This window comes from Mustela nigripes, chromosome 6 (genome assembly GCF_022355385.1).
Source record: "Mustela nigripes isolate SB6536 chromosome 6, MUSNIG.SB6536, whole genome shotgun sequence".
NCBI classification, from domain to species: Eukaryota; Metazoa; Chordata; class Mammalia; order Carnivora; family Mustelidae; genus Mustela; species Mustela nigripes.
Genome location: NC_081562.1, coordinates 70,385,760 through 70,409,849, shown reverse-complemented (window position 1 = coordinate 70,409,849; position 24,090 = coordinate 70,385,760). Strand labels below are relative to the sequence as shown.

Genomic DNA, 24,090 nt, shown 5'->3' with positions numbered 1-24,090 from the left:
TGTGTATAATGGATTTGAGGGTGAATGAGACATAAAGCAAGAAAGTTAGGGAAGACTAAGGCAGCACTCTACTACTAACAAAGCGCTGTATTTCATTTTATTTCATTGGTTGTTTTCTTGAAATGTTGATTGCAAAACTAATCAGAGTTTAAATACTTTAAGGCTTTTTTCTTTAAAGGGATGTTTATGGATGATCTAAACACTCAGTCTTAACAGCAACAACCTTCTTGATGGCAGGCATTACTATATTAATTGTTTTTATCACCCATATATGGCCTTGAGTAGAAAAAATACTAAATATTAACTACTAAATCTTAATTACATGGAGAGTTAAGATTAATTAATGACAATCTCCTGATAATTTCTAAATCTCTTCACATGAATTCTTCTCACTATTGGAATTTCGTAGTTCTTCCCAGTCTCCAGAGTTTTGCTCCCTTTTCTTCTTGCTTTCCCCTAGAGTTGAAGTGGTGACATCCCTGGGAGGTCCTGCTTTTCTAGTTAGAGATGTCAGCTAACAGAGCCCTTGTCAGGCTCTCCCGAACAACAGGCTGCCTATTAGCCTAACTTGAAACTTTACTAGGTAGCAACATCTTAAGCGAAAACTCTTTCCATGCCACTCACTGCAGATGGAGAAAGAGGGGCAGTCACTGAAGACAAAGGGAGAAGTCCAAAGATAAGCCAGCAATGACAAACTTCGAATGCAAACTCTCTTCTCTCACTCCCACTTGCTTTAACAGACTGATTCTCACCCTTCAGATTAAGGGCAGTATTGGCGATTTTCCTTACTGTAGAGAATTAGAAGATGTCCCATTTGCTCTGGTCTCGCTTTTTTTTTTTTTTTTTTTTTTTCTCATATGGTAGGGTTATTCTTTAATTTGTTCCAGAAGTATCTTTTAGGCACTATTCCCAACAGGGCTAGTCATGGGAAAGGAAGCATTTATATTCCAGTTGGTGAAGCAATATACAGACACTAAGTGATAAAACAGTTTAAGGCTATGGAAGTTGGTATGAAATTTTAAAACTTAAATATCATTGTGATTAATCTAAAAGATTGTCATGAAGGAAGTTCTTCTGAAAAAAAAATTGTATTTCATTTAGTCTGGATGATTTAGACCAAGAGTCACTGTGATTGATTTACTAGCCTAGAACTGGGATTTGGATTTTAAATCTTAGATGCTTACTTTAAATGCAATTTTTAAAACGTTCTATAAGGTTTTAACTCCCATATCCTTGGATCCTCACATCACCTTTTCTGAAAACACAATAAAGGTATCAAGGGCATGAGCTCTTGGAATATTAGGTCCTATAAAATTTGCTATTTAGGATTAAAAGATTTTTTACTAGAAATAAAGGTCGTTTTCCCTTTCCGAAAATATTAATCAAAAGCAATTATTTTCCAATTATGATCAACTAAAAGTGTTTTTCCTTTCTCCTCTCATAACTAACCTATTAGAGAATGAATAAAAGAAAAGTCATAGTATATGTCCCATTGAATACAGGAATTATGCAACTTTCACCTGGGAACTTCTATTTACTCTAAAAGAACTGCTGACTTTGTCATAAAGAGATCTAGTTTCCCAAGAAGAAATAAGTGTTTACAGTCCTATATACTATTTGCTACATTAATATTTGGGAGAAGTCAGTTAAAATTACAAAACATATAAAAGTACATCTAATAAGTTTAATAAGCTAAATATTAAGACACTTTAAAAATAATTTGAATACTTCTATATCTGTTCACCTTAATGCTGATTTTCTAACACTGTTCACTTTACTTCCTGACATCTAAATAACTTTAATAGTTATAAAGTATCCTTATACATTTTGTCTTATTTTAGTAACACAGCAACAGAGTAAGATATCATCAATCTCACTTCACAGATAAGGAAACTGACATTAGAGATATTTAAGAATTTGTCAATGGTCATAACTTTAGTAAGCTTGGGACCTGAACCCAAGTCACTGGGTTTCACTCAGGCCTAAGCAAGTTTCCAGAGCTGCCCCTCTGCCATCTAAATGTCATCAGGGTAAAGGATGGTTGGCAATAATTTCTCTGAAGAATCAAACTAACAACTGAAATCCTGTTTTTTCTTCTTTATTCTGAAGAAATCGTTATACTCCATTACAATAGGGACCATGCAGAGCTCAATTTAGGTAATATCAGTCTGAACCCTTGCAAAATGTTTCTAATACCAAATCATAAAATATTTTACCAAAGCAGCTACAAGTAAATTCCAAATGTATTCATCTCACTAAAGTATATCATAAAAGAGTAACTATTTGAAGTAAATGTATAAGCACCCTCAACACTATTATTTGATACCTATTTTGTTTCGACAAAAAACACATGTCCATTTATGTACATCCAAATGGTGTCCAATCACTTAGAAAGGAACTAATACTGCAAGCAATGAAGAAGAGGAGAGAAAAGACCTTTAGCCCACCTACCAGCTTGACCAAAGGCTATGAATCCATCCCAGGTTTATTTCAAATGAGTTGTGTCAAAGGTTACCCACAGGCCATTTTATAGTGATTTATAGCCAATGTCTGCAAATCTCCTTTTATTTTAATGATAACCTCAATAGAGTCATTAAGACATTCTTTGTCTTCATGGCAGTGACCAAAAGGGAGCTGCTGTCTTTAAAGAATTTTAAAGGGGTGATAACTATTTATATAGAATATCAGTTAAAGCCAGTTTTTATGTTGCGCTTTAAAGGCAAAATATTTTTTTTCTCATGTATTGAAGATGCTTAGTTGGTTATATATTCTGCGTATTGCTTTGTAATATTAAATTCAAGATATAGGCCAAAGAAAATTCAATAAAGATGAAAAGGCTTAAAATTGAGCATCAGGTAAGAGTCCGATTTTAATTATAATGATCTCAAATATGTATTAAAGCTCTCACAGCATAATGATTCTTAAGTGTCTGTATTGAGTTAAGCATGTCATGAAGCATGAAGAATTGCAAGATTGATTTATCAGATATTCATTTAAGAAATAGGCAATTAAAATAATTAATGTGTAGTGAAACTCAGCTGTAATGCCTCATGTTTAATTTTTCCCAACCCATAACATTAAAAGAATAATACATTTCACAGTCTGGATGGCATAAAAGATTTTATAGAGCAACTGTAATGATATCATTACATAAGAGTTTTGATCCTATCTTCTAGACAGAACTAAGGAGAAAGAATAAGTGCCTTTATTTTAGATTTGACCTTATTTTAAATGTTGCTTTGGGTCATGAGATCGCCAAATAAAATGAATGAATATTCTTGATTCTTGTAGTAAGGGATGAAATACACATATGTATACATTGATAGGTTTATACAGAGAGAAAATAAACTCATATATGATCATGTATATAGGTGCAATATTTCTCTGCCATATTTAAGCTAGTTTGGCATAAAAGAGAAACAGAATGATAAAGAGAGAAAACAAAATAATCTTCCTGCCTAAAACTTCACTTGAACTGTCAATTAAATAATATAACAAAACTAGCCAATATTAGTATAAGCCTGTGCCTTTCATTCTAGCATCCACTTAATTCTTTGGGGTCTTCAGGGAGACCATTCACTGGAAGATGTATTCCTACCAAACAAACCTGTGATGCTAGTATATAAACCAGAATGCCAATTAATTAATTTATACCTGGCTAGAATATTGTTGAATTTTTGTTGAAAAAACAAATTTTTTTTTAAAGATATTATTTATTTATTTGACAGAGAGAAATCACAAGTAGATGGAGAGGCAGGCAGAGAGAGGAAGGGAAGCAGGCTCCCTGCTGAGCAGAGAGCCTGATGCGGGGCTCGATCCCAGGACCTTGAGATCATGACCTGAGCCGAAGGCAGAGGTTTTAACCCACTGAGCCACCCAGGCGCCCTGAAAAAGCAAATTTAACAATGAGAATCGAGGCAGAAAGGAGGAGATAGTGGGTGCATCATTTAGACCATAGAAAGGACATAGTAAGGATTATGCATACTTCAACTACAGATCATAACTCTCCAATGATCAGAAGGTCCCCATTTCCTATACGCAGTGTTTCCCAACTAGACTGATGGGATTAAACAATGACAAATTTTATTTTACAAATTTAGGTTCCATAATCTTTCTGTGTAGGCAGTCTTTCTACATAATACAATGGCATTGATTGTTTCATTTTTCATAGGTACGATCCTAGTCCGCTCATTGATCCTTCAATGATTCAAGCCACTGACCTTTGATACGTCCACCTAAGAGGCCCCGAACTCAGTCACATGTCTGAACATAACATCTTGGTTTACTTCCACTGATGTTCTGTTTGTTTATTCTTTTAACAGAACTAGAACAATGGTTGCATGTCAGTTAGTACACTTGGTGCTAAGAATGAGTAAGAGATTGTCCCTCCACTGAAGAGAGTCAAGACAACTGCACTCAGGTTTTAATCAGGGCGCTGGGATATAAAACAAGGAGTCTGTAACCATGTGGGAGAGTCCGATATGATGGACTAGCCAATTCTACGTAGAGGTGACAGCTGAGATAGATCTTACGAGAAGGAGCAAGGCAAGAGGGAAAAGTGCAATGAAGAGGGCAAAAGGACCCGGGAGAGCTGGAGTGGCACAAACACAGGCAAAAAGTGAAACTGCGTGCTATATAAGGAAGTGACTCCACATGGAGCACAAAAACGCTGGGCCTGGGAGAAAAGCTGAAGTAACAAATGAGGCTCACGAGGTGAGTGGGGCTGGATTACAGAATGCCAAGGACGTTAGACTTCATCCTTTCGACACTTTTCCTGACATCTGTGTTCTTCTTAACTAAGCTCCCAATGTTCTAGATGTGCATTACAGATCACCTTATTTCTCTAAAATTCAGATGAAACCCAACACTCTGTTAATTCCTACATGCCTTTGTATAGGCTGTTTCCTTCAAAAACCTAAGTGGCACCTCTTCTGGAAGATGTGCCCTCATGCTCTTATTTTTCCCCAGGTTGTGCTGGAAACTTTCCCCTCTACTTCCGTGTTACTCTTTGAACAGTACTTAGCCCGTAGCATTTTAATCGTTAAGTTTGTTCATTTTCCCCTTTACACTGTATGGGGTGTTAATTACTGTTCTTTTGGTTCTACCATACTATCTGGCATATCATAGGTGCTCAAAAACTGTACTGAATAAACCTCAGTAAATGTTCTAAAAGTTACTTCTAAAAGTGACTCTAGAAACCTCACCTATGAATAACGTAGCCATTATGCACCTTTTTAAAAAAAATCATATAAACCAGCGAAGAAACATACAGATTTGTTTCAAGCAAACTGTAAAGTCGATTGCTTAGAAAATGTCTTTTTCCAAAGGAAAATATTCTCATTCCTATTTTTTCAGTAGAAGATATCTCATGTAAATTAAATCATATTTTATTAACTACATGTATTAAGTGGATCTTGTTTTTTAAAATAGGGTTCAAGTACATTTTGAAAGAATATGTCAAGACCTTTCTTAAATATTTTTTATCTAATTAAATCTCCAGTATTTTATATAAGTCCAGAATTCTAGAAAATAATGTAGTTACAACAAAAGGTCCAAAAGTTAATGTGACAATAGCTAAAAAACATTTTCTGAACTAAAAAAAAATCCTTATACAGACACATTCTCTTAGATCATGTGGTATTAATAATTTAACTGCAAAAGTAGCTATAAGTGAAAATTACATCACTGTGATAACCATGGCTTAAATTCATATTATTAAGATTGTGTTGTATAATATAAACATGTAATCTAGTAAACATTTATTGAGTGGATATTATGCACCAGCTTCTTAAAATTCAATGGATGAAGGAAGTGTATCTAATATGATCAATCTCATGAAATTGATTTTTTTCTCCCATTATTTTATTGAAAGTCTATAAATTATAGCCCCAGATATAACAGACCAGAATTCTAGCTCAGTGCCACTCTAGGAAAGCTAATAGAAAGAATCCAAGCAAAACCAAACAAAAATTACCCAGTGGTTCTCTTAAAATTGGATCAGAATTATCGTTTTTTTAGATAGGTGACAGCACTATTTACATGAAAACTGGCACTAAAAATTCCACCAGCTGACCCAAAATTCTTGTCTTGCCCTGTATTTATATAGGATTGACCTGAATATTGAGCTCCTGCTGACTTAAAATGAAACTTTGATCCTTAAAAGAGTTACATGGAGAAGTATAGAAAACACAAATCTGTACTTATTTAAGGACATTCCTATTGCTGTCATAATGCTTTTATACATACTTCACAACAGAATATTTTTCTTATGTTATTTTAAGTGCTACTGGAAATACCACAAGAGAAAAATTTTTGCAGTATTTCATCCTTTCTATTTTTGGTTTCAATTTCTTTTTCTCCTATTTATGAAATATCTACGCTGCCAAAAGTCATCAAAATTGTACAACAAACCACAACAGCTCAAATTATATAATGAACTAGAAAAAGTAAGATTCCTTGGTTATTGAAAGGCCCAATTTAAATGAAGTCTCATACAGAATCTCAGTACTGAAAATTGGTCTTGCAAAGAAATACAACAGAGTTTTAATAAAAAAAATATATTTTGTGGTTTTACAGAACTGTATTTTCTGGTATTGGCAAACGGTTTGGGGGAAAATGAATTTTTATCTATTTGATTATACATTTTTTGCCTTTATATTATTTTGGTATTTTAAGACCTGTAAAATGAAAATTGTGGTTTTTATTTTTTCTAAATTTAGAGATCTCATCTCTTTCCTTTTGAAAAACAAATGTCATAAACGGTAGGTTTTTAACTGTAAGGTTCTGAAAAAGGCACTCAATGGAATCAGCTAGCCTGTGGTTAGAAGTCAAGGGCTAAAGCTGTGGGATATTCCAGCTGTAAGTCGTGCAGCTCGTAAGGAGGAGTATGTAGTTCTCAGATGCATCTAAGAAGCAATATCTGCTAGGATATTGCTAGGGCACATTGCTCCTATGAGAACTTTAGGCTACCATACGATTCAGGTTAAGGGGAGCTGGTCGCTGTATGTGACATTTAGGCACCTGCATTTGGAGGCATGCTCCCTTCTAAGCCGCACTCTTTTAAACAAGTCCATAGCAATACTGCATACTCCGGGCCAGTAAGAATGCTCTTTCTAAATGTAATATTTCTAAGATTCAATTTTCCGTGAGAAAAACTCTTGTGCAAAATGGAAAAAATTTCAAATACATTTTCAAGTAAAAAAGAGTCATAAAATTATTCGCTAGGTCCAAAACCAAGAGCTATTCTACATGTTAAATGCTATTCTGTGTCTCTGATGTCCTCAAATGTTAAGATACATAAGGTAAGGAATACATGCTGTGAATTCCCCTGATCATATTAAGCAACCGTTAAATAACTCATGGTCAATGTAAACAATACCACTCATTGTGCACCTGTTGAAGACGTTTTTTCCCCACATTTAATACTAATCAACTCACCAAGTTTCTAGTCTTTGTTTAAAAAGCTGTAATTAGGGGTGCCTGGGTGGCTCACTGGGTTAAAGACTCTGCCTTCAGCTTAGGTCATGATCTCAGGGTCCTAGGATCGAGCCCCGCATCTGGCTCTCCACTCAGCGGGGAGCCTGCTTCCCTTCCTCTCTCTCTCTCTCTCTCTCTCTCTCTCTCTGCCTGCCTCTCTGCCTACTTGTGATCTCTGTCTTTCAAATAAATAAATAAAATCTTTTAAAAAAAAGCTGTAATTAAGTATAAATAACTATGTTTTTCTGCTGATTATTGCCAGCACAGAGATGATAGAGAATTTCATTATCTTATAACTTTTTGGATGGGCTCTGGATTAAAATAGTCTCTATTTCTTGTTAGGTAAAGTTAAGGCTGCTTCCATGTCATATGTGCATGAAAAAAATGGGAAAATAGGTGTAACTAAAAAAGAATCTCACTTTATAGAATATAATCCAATAATACAGATGATGAGTAGAACTCTGTATATAAACTCACTCTCAGTAAAATGAATAGAATTTGAAGTGCATGTAAAGTGCAAGTAAATGTGCATGCTTAAATGAACCATAAAATAATTTTTACTAAGAATTTTTACTAAGAAAATAAATCACATTATTGACAGAAGTTTTACGTAAACTTCATAGAATGTTTTTTAAGTTGGCAGCGCGGCATGTTTACCTGGCGAGTGGGATTTTAATGAAGTTTTTGACGACAGAAGGGAAGGAAGGAAGAGGGGAAGAAAGACAGGGAGCGGTGAAGGGAGCGAAACGAGGAAAGAGAGAGGGATTTTCAAAAGAAGCTGTCCTCTCAAAACTACTCGATTCAGGAGATGACAGGTTTAACTTAATGATGAAAATGATGCTATTCATAATTTAAAAATACTCATTTATAGTTATACTCATTTATAGTTCTTTTAAGACTGTAACACACAAAAAAAGATTGTAGCACATTTTTCACTGATTTTTTTAAAGCTAGCGAAAAGTCTGCTGCATTTGGCAGATCTGTTGAAATCATACTGGGTTATGAAGTGTTGGGTAAAAATCAAAAATTTTTAAAAATATCAAAAGCAAAAATTAGATTAATTAGAAATTAAGGTCTGTTTTCCTACGTGGCTTATTAATGTGATCAAAGACATTAAGTAAAACAAGAGTTCCATAACTTATGATCACTAGTAAATAGTAATTATAATTTTTAAGGTGACGACATTTGAATCCATGCTCATGTGTTAGTACCAAAATAACACTCCAAAAATTCAACCTTGCAATTTGCTTCATGTAGGTGGTGACAGGCACTATTAAGGGTGTTTGTTTTCTGACATGCCTAATGAAAAACACCCTGATAAAGTAAGCGAATCTGAAGAAAACCCAGGAAATATTTTAGGTTAAACCTACATTCCTGGCACTTGCTGCCTTTAACAGACTATACATAACTGTCTTTTTCCCATCCATATCCCTCACCATATACCTAACTATATATTCCGTGCTCCGTGAGGGCAGAGATCTGTCTACACTATGTGCCAGTATCCTCAGGTTCTGGGACTCTGACTGACACATCATAGGCAATTAATAGACATTTGTCAACTTGAAGTGTCTTGTCTCTCCAGTGGCAAGGTTCAATATATGTCATTAAGGCTCAAATTCCACAGTATTTCTAGGGAGGTATTGTAGAGATGCTTAGCCTATAAATTAATTAGCCCAAGGGATAAAAGAAAAAAAAAATTCCTTTGCCTCAAAAATATAGTACCCTAAGAAAGGGAGACAATAAGTAGGTAATTACAATTTACAGATTAATAAATGGTATGGTCAATAGAAAACCTATTATTTCTCTTTAAATTGAATGCACTTAAAATATAGTTTAAACTCCTTAACAAGAAGTCCTATGTGATCTGGTCTTTTTCATTCTCAACCTCATTTCTTATCATTCTCCCTCAAGTTCACTGCATTCTACCTACTCCAGCCTATTTTCCAAGCCCCGAATTTATCAAACTCACTCACATATTAGGATCTTTGCAACTGCTGTTTCTCCTGTTTGGAATAGTTTTCCCCCAGACCTTTGCAGGTACTTTTCTTTTCATGTTTTAGGTCTCAGACAAGATTTGCTTTATATCTCTGTCTCAAGAAGATTCCCTTGCTTATCCCCAGGAATTTTATCTTATACTATGTTTTATTTTTTTCACAGCACTTAACCATATATGAAATGGTCTATTTGTTTAATTGCTCCCATTTTGTCTGTTCCTCTTAGAGTGCAAGATCTTAAGAGGACAAACTGTTTTGTTTACAGCTCTCAGGGGTAGTTCTACAGCCCTGAATTGAACTTGACACACAATAGGCATGAATTTAATACTTGCTGAATCAGTGAATGATAGATGTTAACTACTATACAACACTGAAAAGGACCAGTCCTTTAAGAATGAGAAAAGAACAGAGCTAAGATAGGAAACAGTTCCATGGGATACTGTTTGGGCTCCTGCTTAAACCAAACCTGAAGTCAGAATAATTTTTCTATATAATATGAGTGAATACATTTCCTTTTCACGTGAACTTACTTGTAACTGAAACAGTACTAACAAATATAACTGTCGTTCAGTGAAACCACAAGCTGCAACCCTGGAAAGCTGATTACAATTCTATTTAAATAAGAGTATTGCGACATTAGGAGTTACGCTGAATAAAATAATGCCACCTTATGGAGAGGTGGTAAAGTGACCTCGTGAGGCAGTTAGTGTGTGTTGGACTGAATACCTTCTGACTTTTCTTCTTACTTAAGCTTCTACACGTCTATAAATAAAATGTCTGATATTTTCTGTATGAATACGCTGGGTTTTGAACTTGTCTTCAGCTTAGAATGGTACCTCTCTTTACTTTTTTTGACTCTTACATCCACATCTAATTACTGTGTTTCCTTTCAACTCTCCATTTTGTAATGTTTAAAAATATTGAAGAATGCTTTGTTCCCTCTAGAGAAAAATCTCTTGAAAAAATATAACTAAGGAATACATATTTCTACTATCTTTCCATCAATCTAAATCAGACACCAATACCTGTTGTCCATTTTAAAAACATACCTACACTTTGGTGTGTCTCTGCGAGAGAGACCATTAAAATTCATCCTGTTAATGAATAAGAAAGATGTGTAAACAGGTATATTTGATGAAATAAAGAGAGAATCAAGTCTGAGGGGGAGAGGAGTCCTACATGGTTTCTCTTCTCCGTTCTCCCCTCAAACAGTCCCAGTCCATGTGTGGCCTAGACACATGGAAAGGGGTCAATCATCAGCTCAAATGAGGCACTGATCATTTCCTCAGGATAGAAAATAAAGCACTGGAGCTGATTTGAAGTACATTTCAGGAAGCCGAAATTATAAACACTTTCCTCAAGAGAGAGGTAACTAAAGACGTGTGCTTTTGCTTTCTCAGTCTCTGTCATAGTAACGACTTAATCCTCTCCAGCCATGATGTTCACTGAGGTTGAACTAGATCCTCCTCCTACACAGGGACATCCTTTCCTCTTGCTGGGTTTCCTCCCTATCTATGTTATTTTGATTCTAACTGCCTGGTTATAAAGTTAAAATGCCACAGTCACAGCTTTTTGGATGGTAAATCTTCTCTGGGTTGCATCTAGTTTAGAGGGCAACTTTCATTGAGAAAACATGATTCTGTGGGTCTTCGGGCATCTGCACATGCTCAACAGCCTCTCGCTTTCCCCGTGGTTTGCATTATTAAAAAGCTTTGACACGGCTCATCAGAACTGGCTGCTGCGTTCAAGACAGCTTCCTGTCAAAACAGACTCAGTAAACTGGGGAACACAGACCAGGACAGTTGAATTCAAAGAACACTGCCTAAATCCCTCTGTCTACTTTGCCTTTAAAAAAACAAACCAAAAAAAAAGCCATGGTTATGATTGGTCTATCTCTTTGTTTTATAATTTTTGCTGATTTTATGTTACAAATGTCACCAACTCCTCTTTCCCTGAGTCATAAGAATATACCATCAAATGACCTACTTGGACATTTAACACCACTGTGTTCAGAAAAGCCTCTGTTTAAGTACCTAGCTGTTTGAGATTTCCTGTCAACGGAATACAGACGAAAAGGAAGGGAGGAGGCTCATCACAGGGGTTCTGTTGATAACACTTCATTTAACATATTTCAGTTTAGCAACATGGGACTGCAGAAAAGAAGGAAAACTATTTTATTTAAAATGACAGGGCCACTATGTTATAGTCACTGTACGTACGTCCAACCCAGGAAGTGATAATAATGATAGGTACATTTCCCGTTCAACTCTACGGGGTGATTCTGTTCAAATGAATTTACCTCTTGAGTATGACACATTCATAGCACATCTCAAAGGCTCACAAAATGGTTATTTCACAGATATTGACATACCGGAGAGAGAAGGGTGTTCAACAGCTCTTTAACAAAGCACAAAGCAGCTGTACAGAGCAAGGTATTGGGGAGACTCAAGCATTTAATTGATATGCCAGAGTGTTTAAAGCATAAGAGTAGAAAATGGACAATTTGAATGTGGTTATAATTAGTTGAGGCTAACATCCCCCTCTGTAACTGAAGTTTTAGGAAAAATGAATTCTGCAAAGAGTACGAAGCCCAACAGTTTCACAATGGACCAGTGATTTTATCTGATTTTACATTTGTAGATGAATGGCAGTTCCTTTCTCATTAACACTATTTTAATTACTCTGGATTATTTAGAGATATCACACTCAGAGGTCAGTTTCAGCCCAGTGTCCTCAAGAATGATTATTTGTGATCTTGACTAGAAAGTCAAATACTAATATTCTAGGAACTTGTGCATATTGGAAATTACATATCTAGCGACTACTACCACTCAAAATTTTTTCACGGCCAGATAAAACGTGAAAAAAAAAACACTGAATGAAGTTGTAATCATATTGAACAGTGTTTTTCAAACTTTTCATCATGGATGTACTCCTAGGAAAGGCCTTAGCATTTCCTGGGCCGTTTAAAACTGAAGAAATCTCTTTGATTTCTTGTGCTTTATCATTAAAGAATGCTTTTATCATATAGCTTGTGTTGGTGGTGGTTCAACTTAATTGTGCTTACACTGCATGTGTACTTCTAGGTTCAGCCTTTCCCCTCAACTGGCATTGCAGAACACCATCTCAAAGTTAGCAAAAAGCTTTATATCCCAAATCTCCTGTTAGAACTAGTTTTTAATTAAGATGAATCATGATTATCCTCTGATTTCTCATGCTCCCAACATAATGCTACATAATCTTGTACGTGAACCACAGGTGGTGACTCAGGGAATTAAGCTATAAAATTCTACCCTGCAGATGCATGTGTACTGATGTAATGCTTATTTGATAGCACGAAACTATGCAGTTGGTACCATTACAGCACAAAATAGGTGCCTTAATAAGAGTCACTAGCAAGTCTGACATTATCACAAGTACCTGGTCACCAAATCAGAAGAGATCTTCATTGCTATACTTGTGAAACAAGATCTGATAACAACAGGGTTGCAAGTCTTGCTTCTGAACTTGAAGCAATATTTATAAGGATATTGCAGCTGAAAGAATCTGATTGTTGCGTCTGATCAGCTGGCTAGGGCTGTTTGTGGCTTGTTGGAAAATATTTCTTTCCCTTGTCAAAACTCCCAGCTGCTACTGCAGAGCAAATGGGAACTGCGCTGCTAGAAGTATGTGAAAAGAACAAAAAAGAATTGATTTGGACAATCTATGTGCTGCTATCATTGACAGAGATACAACTGTGACCACTGAGGAGTATGACTAGGGTCAGAGCAAAGGTAAAAGAAAAGCACCTAGGAATTCTCTCTTATCATCAGCTTTCAAACCAAGTTCTCACGGTTGTTGCAGGCAGTATCCAAGTTTTCATCAAATTCTGAGACACTTAATAGTATTTACAAGTTGCTCTTTTGATTTTTCCAAGAGATGGTCACTTTTACAATGACAAATCACTTAAAATGCGTAGTTCAGACAGTCAGCACCTCTACGACATACGAGAATTCCATTCATTACCAACAGTTGTGTGAGTGGTGCTTGAAATTGAGTAAAAATGTTTTTCCTCCTAAGATAAGTATATTTATGGCTGACTTTGATTCTATTATTTTTTAGAGGAAATAATTTATTCTTACAAAACAAATGTTATCAAGAGGTTTGTTACTGTCACAAAGAAGGCTATCTAGGTTTTAAAAAGACTGCAACAAATAATTCAGAAAGTCATTTATAAATAAGGAAATATGTTGGTGGGAAACTGAAAGTCACTAATCCATTAATCCCTCCTGTGGCAAAATGCTACAATATTAACAAATCAATTTAAACATTTGTCGAGGAATTTAAACAGATTCAGAGCAATAATACTGTGTATGAGATTTAAGGACCAATACAGCTAAACAATACCTTAACCAAATAATTTTCCTTAATATGAGAGGTAATATTTCTAATATTTCCTTTAAACAAGATCCCTTATACACAAAATTTCCTGATTTTATACTTTTGTTTCAAGTTATTTACCAAAGTTCAGCAATAAGCTAGCTGTGAGGACACAAGGAGATATGAGAGTATCTCTGAAGAGCGAATTATACTTCTTTTTGTTGGTTAATGAAAAGAATGGTCCCGGAGTAGAATCCAGAGGGGGAAAAATTAACTAATTTTTAAAGAGACAAGTGTGCATGTGTTCAAAAGGGTTGTATGTAACACCTGAGAAATTTTAAAAACCTGCTGATGACCTTAACTTTCTAATTGTTGGCTAAATAGATTCTTGGCTTTTTCCCAATAAAATTGAGGCATTAAAAAAAAAAAAGAAAGAAAGATTAAACAATGGCAATGTGTTAGGTATTAATGAAAATAGTTTATAAACAGTAAGTTCAAGGACATATCACTCAACATGCAACGCTACCCCATATTCTCCAGTGCAGGTTTTGAAGAGACCAGATTTCTTTTTGTGTCTTTATATTTACAGAACACAATTCCTGTTTGCTGAGGTTCACTGTGAACCCTCTAAAGGTTTCTTTATCATTTAATATTATAAATAATTATGTTCCTAGGCGGCAGTTCAAAGCTCAGTACAGCACTCGTACAACACCACAGGCAGGTCAGGTGACCTTTCTCCAATTCTCCTCTCTCCGGTGCTGAGGACAGACAAAGTGATATGTCTGTCATACGCCATTACCATTAGAACAGAATCTTGTTCTTTTATTACAACTGAACTCCGCCAGATTTCTCAGCAGGAATGCTAAGTGAAATCAATGTCTTGGATTTCCAGGCTGAGCTTGGAGGTCACAGCCACTCTATCATTTCTCAGCATTATCCTTTCTCGTGCGCGCACACACTCCCCAAGCCTCCAACTGGCACACAGCAGATTGAAAACAGCATGCATCAGAGGACTCATGCTGTACAATTTTACAGTCTTTTGGAGCCCCCTCCTTTTTATTCCCCCCCTTCCATTTTTTGCAAATTGCAAATAAGTTTTGTTTGTGTCCTTCTCTAGAGTTGTGAGTCAAAGGCAAAGGCACACCTAGGAAGAAGGGCAGGCAATAAAACCCAAAGAACATGGCTGATTTTTGACAGCTGCCAATAAGATCATTTTTCTTACATCATCACCTAGATGTGACTGACAATTTCATTGTTCCAAACAATAAATAGATCTTAAACATAAACCATCAGTTTGGTTTACACTGGCTAGGTATGCAGTCACATAAAGCCCCTTAATAAAATAACTCTATTTTATAGTAAAATAGACAACAAAATTCACCAATAAAACACACAGAAAAATACCCCCAGGACACTAAGAATTGATTGTTTAAAAATACAATTATAACAATAAACAACAGCTATTTCACATAAGTAAAATAGCTTTATGAAGTGAAAATGTTTATAATGCCATATATAAATGTCAGTTTCAAGCTACAAGATACTAAATTCATGTATTGAAATGGGTCCTCCTTATTTACTGTTGGTTCTATCTTTTTGGCCATGTTTTTCATTAAAATGACAACAGCAATATTTATTGGTCTAGTTTTAATGTGTTGAGCTAAAACACAAGCACATTTAAGACATCTTTTCTAACAATAAGAGTGGTTGTAGCCAGTATGATAGTGGACACTGAGCAAAGAAGGGAAATTTTTTATCAAATTGTGTTATTACCTAAAAAGTGGCACTTTATTGTTGGTCAAACTTTTTATGCATTTTACCCAATTGCAAATGGGAAGAAACCCATCTAAAGCTTTCTTAGATTTTACATGATAGAAAATTCACAAAGGCTGATTTTTAAAAAGTTAAAGGTAACCTGTAAAATATGCTTTAAAATCATGTATAACCATAGGTATAGAAACATAATTCACTTTTTCACTAGTGTGGAAAAATGGAGGTATATGAAACTATAGAAAATGGAAGAAGATTCTCACTGAGATCGGTATCTGTATCCTCTGCACCTAGTCTACTGGGTTCTATGAACTAGAGCCACAGAACTCAGAAAGCGGTGTGCCAGTCTTGGCAAAGTCAACCTTCAAACACTTGGGTGTTTGCCATGGTTACTGAAGGAAACTATCATTGTAGCAATGGCTCAGTAAACCTTTGAATGGAAGAATGAGTGAATGAATAGACCCATAAGCCGCTGACTGACATCAAAAGCTTCATGATTACTGAGTAACTAATTTGGGGAGAAGATACTAATGATCAAAAGTTATTTAAGAGGTAAAGGAAAAATCCCATTAGATGTTTACAAGTGAAGTATATACTCTAAAATCATAAAATGAAATGTCTTAATGTAAAGCATCATTATGAAATATGATGTGAAATCACATTAATAAACCAAGGTTAAAAAAAAACAGAATAATATCTCACAGAATTATTTGCGTGTGACAGTGACTTTGCTGCTACAGCTATTTATTTTACTCAAAATTAACCTGTATACGCACTATATTAAAACTTCTGGTCCATGAAGACCCCAATATACCATTGCTTTAAAATTAAATTTTATTTGGGGCACCTGGGTGGCTCAATGGGTTAAGCCTCTGCCTTTGGCTCAGGTCATAGTCTCAGGGTCCTGGGATGGAGCCCCGCATGGGGATCTCTGCTCAGAAGGGAGCCTGCTTCCCCTTCTCTTCCCTACCTGCCTCTCTGCCTGCCTACTTGTGATCTCTCTCTCTGTCAAATACATAAATAAAATCTTAAAAAAATTTAAACTCAATTTTATTCAACAAATGTTATAATTATTACCAAGTTTTAAAAACTATGTTCTACTGTGATAATAAAGAAAAGCAGACCTGATCTTTGGTGTACATGAAGTACAGAATATGCAAGGTCCATTACACAGCTGGAATAGATCTTAAAAGGGGAGTTTGTACATTTTGTAATGTCCTAGCAGTGGGGACAATAATTTGAACTACATATTTGCACATATTCCTGGTGAATCACGGTCAAAGTTCTTTGTCCAGGTTAAGTTGTACTCTGAAATGTATTTACCTCTTAATAATACGAAAAGGCCTCAAGAATTTTGGGGAGATGGAAGCCAGAGTATATGTTCTCAAATGATCCCTTCGCCTTCCCAATTCACCCTCTGAATTAATACATTACTGTGAAAGGCATCTGTCAGGGGACTAGAACAGGATTAAAAATAAATTCTTGGGAATTTTTTTTTTTTCTCTTTCAATACTTCCTAAATTTTTTTCTCTGTGTATTTCTTTCAACTGTTGAGGCTACTCTCAACCCTGTTACTCTTTAGATATTTCCAATATGGCATTTGGGGAAGGGAGAACAGGAACAATTTTCTAGGTAATCCAGCGAAAGACAAAACATTGTTATTTTGAGGGTAAATCACCTGTGTCAGTTTTCTCCTTAATACTTTCTAATAGAAAATATGTGTGTCTTTTCCCTGAGTAATCTCAGGGAAAAATACTTTATGGTTACTCCTCCATCTTTTTTCACAGAGAGTTTAATACATTATCATCTAAGATCTTGAGATCTTACAAACACAAAAACATTTCAAATTTAAATTTTTCTGCCTTTCTCTTCCAAGATGAAGAATAACTTGTTTGACTCTCTTCCTTTCCAATCCTTTTCCATGTTTTCTCAAGAAATGTTTCCTTGAGGGTGCCTGGGTAGCTTTGTCCGTTAAGCGGTCAACTCTTGATTTTGGCTCAGGTCAGGATCTCAGAGTCCGTGGACTTTGAGCTCCACTATCAGTGGGAAATCTGCCTGAGGATTCCCTCACCCCCTTCTGTTCCACCCCCTGCTTGTGCCCTCTTTCTTTATCTAAAATAAATAAATTAATCTTCAAAGCCCAGAGAGCCAGTCTTCATTAAAAAAAAAATAAGAAGAAGAAGAATGCTTCCTTAGTTCCCATAACAAAACTATTTCTAAATAGTCTTACTTCTAACACTATTATTATCTTCATATCTTTCATGAAAATTCCATCAATGAATGATATATCTAAAATTACCTCCATACTGCGCCTCATTATAACAGTTACTGGCATTTCAATAAAACACTTCCTGGATGCCCTGTCTGTACTCATATTTTAATCTGTATTTCAGGTGCCCCTTTTTTGGAAAACCCCTCCCAGGATCTCTCATCAAGGGTAACATCTTTGTCCCAATACTTTCCAAAGCACTTGTCTGTAACTCTGTAAGACTTTGTACCACAGAATATGGTTATCTATTTTGTAAGACTGTAGGCTAGCTGAGTAGAGCATATCTATCTAATAAATCGTGGTATCACTCATGTTTCCTACTCTAGCTACCCCGGCATGCTTGTTGAATAAATGAATGGCTAAATATATGTGTGTTATTGATCCTTATCAATCCTACCAGACTCTCGTCTCCTTGAAGATCCAGAGGTTAACCCAGATACAGGCACATAATAGATATTCAATAAATGTCATCGAAGGAAAAGTTAAACTCTAAATGGCAAGACATGTAGCTTCTTCAAAAGGGTACCTTGCTTTTGGGTGGTGGGCTGTTTGTGCTCTTGTCTGTGTGAATGCTGGTAGGAGATACAGCAGCACCGAGGTTGCCTTGGGGTATGCCTGGGAGCTTTCCTCCTGGAGATACCTGCATGGCAGCGAGCTGGGCAGCATACAGCTGCTACAGGAGGCAGGGAGGGAGAGAGGAGAGAGGGAAGAAAGACCGTCAGTGATAAAGTAAGTGCACCTCTCGGAAGGACCTCTATTCTGACGTGGTAGTTTTCCTGCGGGTGTTCTTGTTTAGGGCGCTGGAACATGTAAAGAAAGAAGTTGTCACCTCAATGTTCACGACTTCCTTCTCTGAAGAGAAATGACAGATAACACATATAAGGGATTTCAGCTTCAGGACATCCAGGGACTCAAAACAAATAACATTCATATTTACTCTTTCCCAATGTCTGGGGAAAACAAGCATGTCCCATATTCGGTCAAGACCTCTTTTTGCTCCATTTTAAAATGGGCACAGTGTGCTACAAAAGGACACAGCTTCATATGCAAAGTAATTTTCTTACTATCCATATGGGTTTAAGTTTGGTAATATCTCAGTTTTTTGACTTGTTGCAATGGGCACCTGTAGCTTTTTTTTTTTTTTTTTTTTTTTTTTTCCTAATCATTGGTTGTATAGAAATACAAAAAAGCCATTGAGGAGAATGAAAGGAGTGTATTTGAAGAACATTATCTGGTCAGTCTACCTACCCTGAAAAAAATTAACTGGATGCTTGCCAGAAGTCCACTTTATGTCATGATATATAAACACAGACAAAACTGAAATTATCTTGAGGATTAGGGTTTTAAGAATTCTGTCTGAAACATGCAATCTTCCACTAAGTCACCACATAGTAATTCTTCTTAAATAACCAGTAAAAAATTCTTCAACAAATCAATTTAATAATAAAAGAAAATTTCACTTTGATAATAATTGTCATATGATAGGGTATCTTAAACAAGGAGGTTGCTTAAGATTCAAATAGTCACCTCAAATGTTTAGGTTAATTCTCTTTTCGTCTCCATTTAGCAGTTTGTGAACATTTTAAGATCTGGTTGGAAAAGAAATTAACGTGTATGTGTGTATTCAAGCTATAACTTCTGTAATAAAAAGACTGATACCAAAGAAAAAAAGCTCTCAAAGGAAAGTACTGTAACATAGCTTATCTTGATCTTTCTCTGAAAGAAATTTCAAAAGGATAAAACTGCTCAGGATAAGCAAGAGACCCTGATAAGTGAGGTCTCTTTAGAAATGAAATATTGAAAACTGAAGGCAGGCATATAGTTACATGAAAATACACATACATTATTCACAGTTTCCAAATACTATGGTCTAAATGAAACAGATCATTAAAATTATTGATAAAATTATGGGTTTTTTAAAAATGACAATTAACATAAGATGTATTTCAGACAAAGAAGCACCAGAGGAGTATATTTGTACTATCAATGAGTGTTCCTTCTCTCCAAGTTCTGTGTGTGTGTGCACGCACACGTGCATGGCCACAAATTGTAATAATTATATTCTTTATTTCAGTCTGTGAGAAAGAAAAATTTATGATTTAATTCATAAGTCTCAGACTGCATAAATTAGAGTAAAAGGTTATGATGTCAAATACAATAGTTTATCATTTTTTTAAGTATCAGATTTGATCCATTTCCCATTCTTATGTTAAAAACCTTTGCATTATTTTCTACAATTCAGAAAAATAGTATTTTTTATCCTCATCCTAAGCTGTTTATGAAGTTATTAAAAAAAATAATGATGTTAATAAAAAATATAATGTTAATAAAAAAAATAATGTCCCAAGACACCACTTTGCATAGTAAAATTTTGTCCAAATATATGTATTAAATTTCATATACCGAATTAAAAAAAGCCATTTTAAAAATAGCCTGGATAGTTATATTATATATTATAAATTTCATGTTATATTATATATTTCATCCTTGTCCTTAAAAACTATTTCAGTGGGTATTATTCTTAGAAGCTAACAATCTATATTACTGGTTTAGTATACACTGAATTTAAGATTGCTTCATAATTACTAAAGATTGATGAGATATTTTAATGTCTGTAGGCAAAAAGAAAAATGTGAACAAAGTATGCAAAATTTTAATTTGATAATTAAAGAATTATTTCATAATTTGAAAAAATATTGACTATTTGTATTATTTAGATAATTAAATAGATGGAACAATCACTCAAAAGGTGATTCAATACTCAAATATCAATCTCTATAGACAGACCCACAATTTCTAAGAAGTATAAGAACTATAATTGAAAATACAAGCATAAACATACTCTGAAATACTTTATTGAAATTAAAGGTTACAGATGACATACACTTGGAATAAAAAATGTCATACACATTCTTCCCTCATTCAAGTAAATGCATTATTTTATCTTTTTAATTATGAAATTAAGGCTTATCTTAATTAAACTGTCCTAACAGGTGCTTTTGAGAAAAAAAAAACTCTATTTTGTAAAATAGATAGACCCATTTAAATATTTTTACAAGAACAGTATGGTATCACCCACTTTGCTGGTACTTTTATGGACTACAGAGATCTAAAGTAATTTATGATGAAAATGTAAGATGCGTATTAGTCAATCAGAGTATGGTTAACATTTAGGTAGCTCTTCATTCCTCTCAATCTCCCACATCCCTTTCCTCATATTTGGCTTTCTCCTGCTGCACCAAGTTTTGGAAGTAGGATCTATTTCTAATACATTTTATTTTGTGAGAAATATATGTGTTCCTTAAATTTACATTACATTACAGAAGCATTAAAAAGGCCTCAAGTCTCAGAGAATCTAACACACTTCAAGTCTGCACAGGTAAAATAAACCAGAAATTTTAAGACTTCTGGGTCCTAACTTAATTCACAAGGTAAGAGGAAATTTCAGTAGTTTCAAAGAAGCTGACTGTATTTCTCATAGCTGGCTACTATGTAAGGCTGGGCAACATACCAAAAAGAAAAAAAAAAAATGTTGCTGTGACTTATTTTAATACAACATTTAAAAAAATTAAGTTCATTTATCTATGCATGTGTGTGCTAATTTTATAACAAGGGAATCAAGACATGATGAGTATTTTATTTCACTTATTACATGCTCTTGAACCAAAATCAAGAATAACAATACTTATTTGTATTGAATGAGATCTACAATCACAAAATGACTGGTTGATCTTGTTGAGATGGAAGGGTCATAGACTGTAGTGGCAATTGGAAGGCCACCTGAAATTAAAAGCATCCTGTGAATTACAGAACCCATTTCCACATTATACACCTATAATTGTGTGTGTATCTGCATCTTAACTATACAAATTTTTTAAACAAAAATCTGGCTAACATTTTTCTTTAAAAGATTGCAGATAAACCCAGAATTAAATATAAGGTGCATTATGATAAATATACTTGTATGAAAAAGTTAGGTTGTTCTAAACATCAGAAACAAATTGGGAGATCCTAAGCATAAACAGCTAGAGCTTAAAGAGAGCACTCACTTCACAAGGTTAACCAGACTAACAGAGTAACTGTTTTGCCTTGCAGAGTAACTTTACTCTTACCTTGCAACTCGTGTGTTATGGATTTATTTTAATCTCTAAAGCTCCCCAATTCCACAGATCATTAGGTTTTCTGCTCTTTATATTACTTAAAATATAGCTTTCCTATTCCCTTTCCCTTCCTTTATTCCTATACCTACTTCAGACAATGATTTCTTTTCCTTTTTTTTTTTTTTTTTAAGAAAACAATCATAAAATTAAGCTGGAATCTATCCACTGATGACTTATGGTCTTCCGGGTGCTCATGTGTCTGTAAGTGTGTGTGTGTGTGTGTGTGTGTGTGTGTGTAAAACTCATTTTGTTTCAAACTGTTCTATAAAACCACATTTTTGTCTTAACTCTTTCAAGGACCTGTGGTTTTCTACTTCTAGTGTACTTCTACTGAAACAGTAAAAGTAAGGCAAACCTCAATTCTAATACCAGTTTTGAACTAGTGACCTTGGGCAACTAAACTGAGCCTCACAATTCTTTAATCTGCAAGATTCAGGGTAAATAAAACTGAGCTTATATGGTTGCTGTGAGAAATAAATAACATAATGTGTATAAAATACTTGGAAAAACACATGGCAAAGAAAGCTTTATCAATATGCAATAGTTATAATTATTAATTAATTAATTAATTATGCCAAGTAAGGAACTGACTAATGCGCTGACTTCTTACTATATACTCTGGACCGTGCTAGGTACAGTGGAGGATACAAGCAATGTATAAATATAGTCTTTTCTCTAAGTCAAGACTGATAAACATAAAACAATGAGAGTATAAGTGTACTATAACTGTACACCACTTTTAAGGGTGTGAAGGGAAAGGAAATGAGTCAGTGTGAACTGATTTTTCATAGAAGAGATGTAGCTAAGCTGGAAGTAAAAAAGGAGGTGGTATTCTAGGAAGGGAGAAAAATTTAAAGGTACAGGAGCAGTAATGAGGTAGCTTTTGCAAAGGGAATACAGAAGATGTGTGGAACAGTGAATGGGAGAAAGGATAGTGACCTAAGAAACTAGGTTTGTAAGCTAGTTCACCTTATATAAGATCTTCAAATAAAGATAAAGAGTTTAAATTTAATATGTAGGCAAGAGAAAGGCACTGAATTTTTGAAAGCAATATAAGTGATGGTTTTAACTAGAATGAAGATATGACAAGGTATCGGTTATGAGCTTATCGACATTTAGTGGCAATAATTTTAATGGTAACTTGAGTTGAAGTAACAGTTGTGGAAATGAAGATGGAAAAAAATGATACCAAGTTCACAGCACAGTCGGCACATAAATGACTACAAATTAACTGGTGAAAAGAGAAAAGAAGAACAGGGTGAATAGTATAATTTATCGAGTCTTTATTTCACAGATATAATATGTAAGTATTCATGTATCACATATTCTCATTTGTGTATATAGTCATTATACTATCTTGCATAACAGCTAAAACACACGTATTTTCTTTCTTTTTTTTTTTTTTTTTAAAAAAAAAAAAAAAAAAAAGAACTAAGTCACACAGAGAGACTTCCCTGTAATTGGTATCGTGATAGTGAAAATGTTAGAATCATTCCATCATGGGTTTCCCCTAAAGTATAGCTCATTAAACTTTTTTTTTAAGTATTAAGAGTATAATACAGTGTATCTACAACAACAGGAGCTTGAATTATATTTATTTTAGTTAAACCTAATCAGTAACCCCCCTCCCACCCACGCTATAATGTACCACATGTATCAAAGCACTATTAGGCAGTGGGTTGATAGTTCCTTAGTAGTCATTCTACCTGTTGAGCTATAAGGGTACAGTGTAGGGTCAAAACAAAAATCTGATGGGATGATAAGGAACAGATATTTTAACTTACGCTAATTAACTGCTGCTAATTTGGGGGGAAACAGTACAGTTGTATTTCAACAACTTGGCTTTTAACCCACAATTAAATACAATTGTATTTTCTTCCCAAGACAGCCATTTTTACTCAGCTATACTAAGGTAGTGGCTGGTACTTCTCAGGGCAAGGGGTAGAGAAGTTCCACAAAAGAGACTTTTGAATTCTAAGGTAGACTATTTAATTTCTTCCTTGAGATGGTAAATTCTTGCCACTTTTCCTTAATAGGTTATTTTCCCCAAATTGTTGAAAAT

At 34.8% G+C, this 24,090-nt stretch overlaps 1 protein-coding gene across 1 annotated transcript in view; it reads right to left on the bottom strand.

Moving 5' to 3' along the window:
• SOX5 (SRY-box transcription factor 5) overlaps positions 1-24,090 on the bottom strand; it is a 985,194-nt gene that overhangs the window by 49,953 nt on the left and 911,151 nt on the right. Inside the window, exon 13 of the mRNA XM_059402806.1 lies at positions 18,395-18,541. Coding sequence (XP_059258789.1) covers positions 18,395-18,541 — 147 coding nt within the window. The remainder of the gene's footprint in view (positions 1-18,394; positions 18,542-24,090) is intronic.